Source organism: Equus caballus, chromosome 26 (assembly GCF_041296265.1).
Source record: "Equus caballus isolate H_3958 breed thoroughbred chromosome 26, TB-T2T, whole genome shotgun sequence".
NCBI lineage: Eukaryota > Metazoa > Chordata > Mammalia > Perissodactyla > Equidae > Equus > Equus caballus.
In genome coordinates, this window is record NC_091709.1 from 44186972 (window position 1) to 44189438 (window position 2467).

Sequence of the window (2467 nt, forward strand, 5' to 3'; positions counted from 1 at the left end):
CTCACCCCCACGGCTGCCTCTGCTGGAACACTGTCCCCTCCCCTCTTCACATCCCCTGTGCCAGCTCTGCATGGCCTCCTCACTGAGGCCCCCAGACCACCCCCCAGCACCCCCGTCACTCTCTATCTGCTGAACCTGTTTCCTTCCCGGGACTCAGCCCTCTCTGGAATTCTTTCATGCATGAATTTCTTCATTCACTCGTTTCTTCATGACCCTGGAAGGCTCATGGGGCCAGGATGTCTCTATGGCCAGCACACAGGATATAATTGTTGCATGAAAAAATCAATTCTTGTGTAGACGACCATGAGGCAGGAGTTGGCAAACGCTCCACGAAGAGCAGGTGTAAGCATTTCAGGCCTTGTGGTCGCGTGGTCTCTCCCATCACTGCTCAGCGTTGCCGTGCAAAAGCCACCCCGGACGACATGTACATGCATGTGTCCAATAAGACTTTATTACAAACGGGCAGCAGGCCAGCTGCGTCCCTCAGACTTCAGTTTGCGAGCCCTGCTTTAATTTGTTCCTGCACAGAATAAGAGCTAAAATACATTATTGCCTCCAAGTCTCCACTGATGGCACAAGACAAACAGGATTGAAAGGACACAGTCCTCCGAGTGGAGGCTGCGTGCACAGTGATGGCCTGGAGAAACCCCACATGGGGTCAAACCCGGACATCCTGTTCACAGAGGGAGGAATCGGCCTGAAGCCAAACTGATTTATGGTAGAGCGTAACAGAGGAGTGCGTCCCCGGACAGGAAGCTGCGGAGACCGTGGTGGAAACAGCCAGGAGGAAGTCAACAGTGTGCTTCCGTGTTGCCAGGACGCCCACTGTCGGGTATAAAGGCCGCCCCGGGAAGGAGCCTGCAGACACCACCTCCTCCACGCCAACACCAGCCCAGCCCCACATCACCATGTGCCACACCAGCTGCTCCTCAGGCTGCCAGGCCGCCTGCTGCTCACCCAGGCCCTGCCAGGAGTCCTGCTGTGTGCCTGTGAGCTGCAGACCTGCTGTGTGCACACCCGTGAGCTGCCAGCCTGCCGTGTGCACACCTGTAAGCTGCCGGCCAGCTGTGTGTACACCCGTGAGCTGCCGGCCAGTTGTGTGCACACCTGTGAGCTGCCAGCCAGCTGTGTGCACACCTGTGAGCTACAAACCAGCTGTGTATGTGGCCCCCTCCCGCCAGTCCTTCGTGCGTGTGCCTGTGAGCTGCAAGCCCACCGTGCTTGTGTCTTCCCCCTGCCAGTCCTCCGTGTGCTGCCAGCCGTCCTGCCCCACCCTGGTCTGCAGACCCATCTCCTATAGCTCCCCTTGCTGCTATTGACCGCGAGTCCCTTCTCAGCTGCATCAGTGCAGACGGGTCCACACCTGTAGCCCTCCCACAACGAGTCCTCTGTGGGCCTCCAGCTTCTGCACGTGGCAGATGGAAAGCGTGCTCACCGACCCCTCTGAACTCCAGGGTGAGAATGTGGCCGGATGATCTGGATCCCTCCGCGACCTGCCCATCCCCTTAGGGAAGCCCTGGCTCCCAGGGTCCTTCTCTGTCTCCAGCAGGAAACCAGCCCCCACGTGAGCCAAATAAATCGTGCTTCTCAATGCAGCTTGTCCCTCCACTTTATCTTCGTTTATTTGTGAAGTTCCTTCCTGGAAGGTGTTTACGAATCAAAGCACAGCAACCCCTCCTCACAGAGCCCCCTTCCTCATGGCTCAGCTGAAGGTGGGGGCGCCTTGGTGGGTGCACGGCGGGGAGGTGCTGCCCCCACACTGGCCCTGGAGACTCGCATTGTGGACGGGGAAGGGCCGAGGAGGAAATTCCCTCCCCCTGGGTGGAGGACAGGAAACAGGCCTGGGCCCCCGGTCCCACATGGTACCTTAAAGGATTTTTAGCACTGGGAGGCCAGGAAACCCCCCCACAGTCCCGCCACAGACGGCCAGCAGAGTCTGGCCATCCCAGCTAGGAGCGGCAGGCAGTGAGAATGCCTCCTGCTCCAGGTCCCAGGCACAAGGGCCTGCTCAAGACAGACACTGGGCCAGGACGCCAGAGAGCACCCCTGCCTGGCCAGCATAGCTGCATGAGCAGCATGAGTCCCCACCCAGGAAAGGGTGTCGAGGTCCCCTCCATATGCCCAGCACGCAGGGACAGCTGAAAACTTAGGGTGGAGTTAAAACACTGCACCCCCAGCCCTGGCCCTAAGCACAAGGCACCGGCAGCCCACCACAGGAGGAATCTGACGCCCTTGGTACCCTGAAGGTCATCACAATAACAGCAAAACCCAAACCAAGGTCAACCTCTGAGAGGGTTGATTCAAACCACCCCTGACAGACACAGATGACCTGACAGAAGAAGAGACACACCCACTTCCAGGAGGAAAGTGTTCATGTTCATTTCAACTAATACACAATATCTGATATTCAACAAAACTTACGACATTCAAAAACGCAGGGAAATATCAATCCATTGCTAAGAGACAA

At 57.6% G+C, this 2467-nt stretch overlaps 1 protein-coding gene across 1 annotated transcript; it reads left to right on the forward strand.

Moving 5' to 3' along the window:
* Positions 1-868: 868 nt before the first annotated feature.
* Positions 869-1595, forward strand: LOC102149062 (keratin-associated protein 12-2). The gene has a single exon (XM_014736387.3). It carries the CDS (start codon positions 909-911, stop codon positions 1317-1319), a length of 411 nt encoding a protein of 136 aa, XP_014591873.3. The 5' UTR covers positions 869-908; the 3' UTR covers positions 1320-1595.
* Positions 1596-2467: the final 872 nt, after the last annotated feature.

What these genes read in the sequence shown, in the direction of transcription:
- LOC102149062 (XM_014736387.3), top strand. Translation starts at nt 909, where the DNA reads ATGTGCCACACCAGCTGCTCCTCAGGCTGCCAGGCCGCCTGCTGCTCA.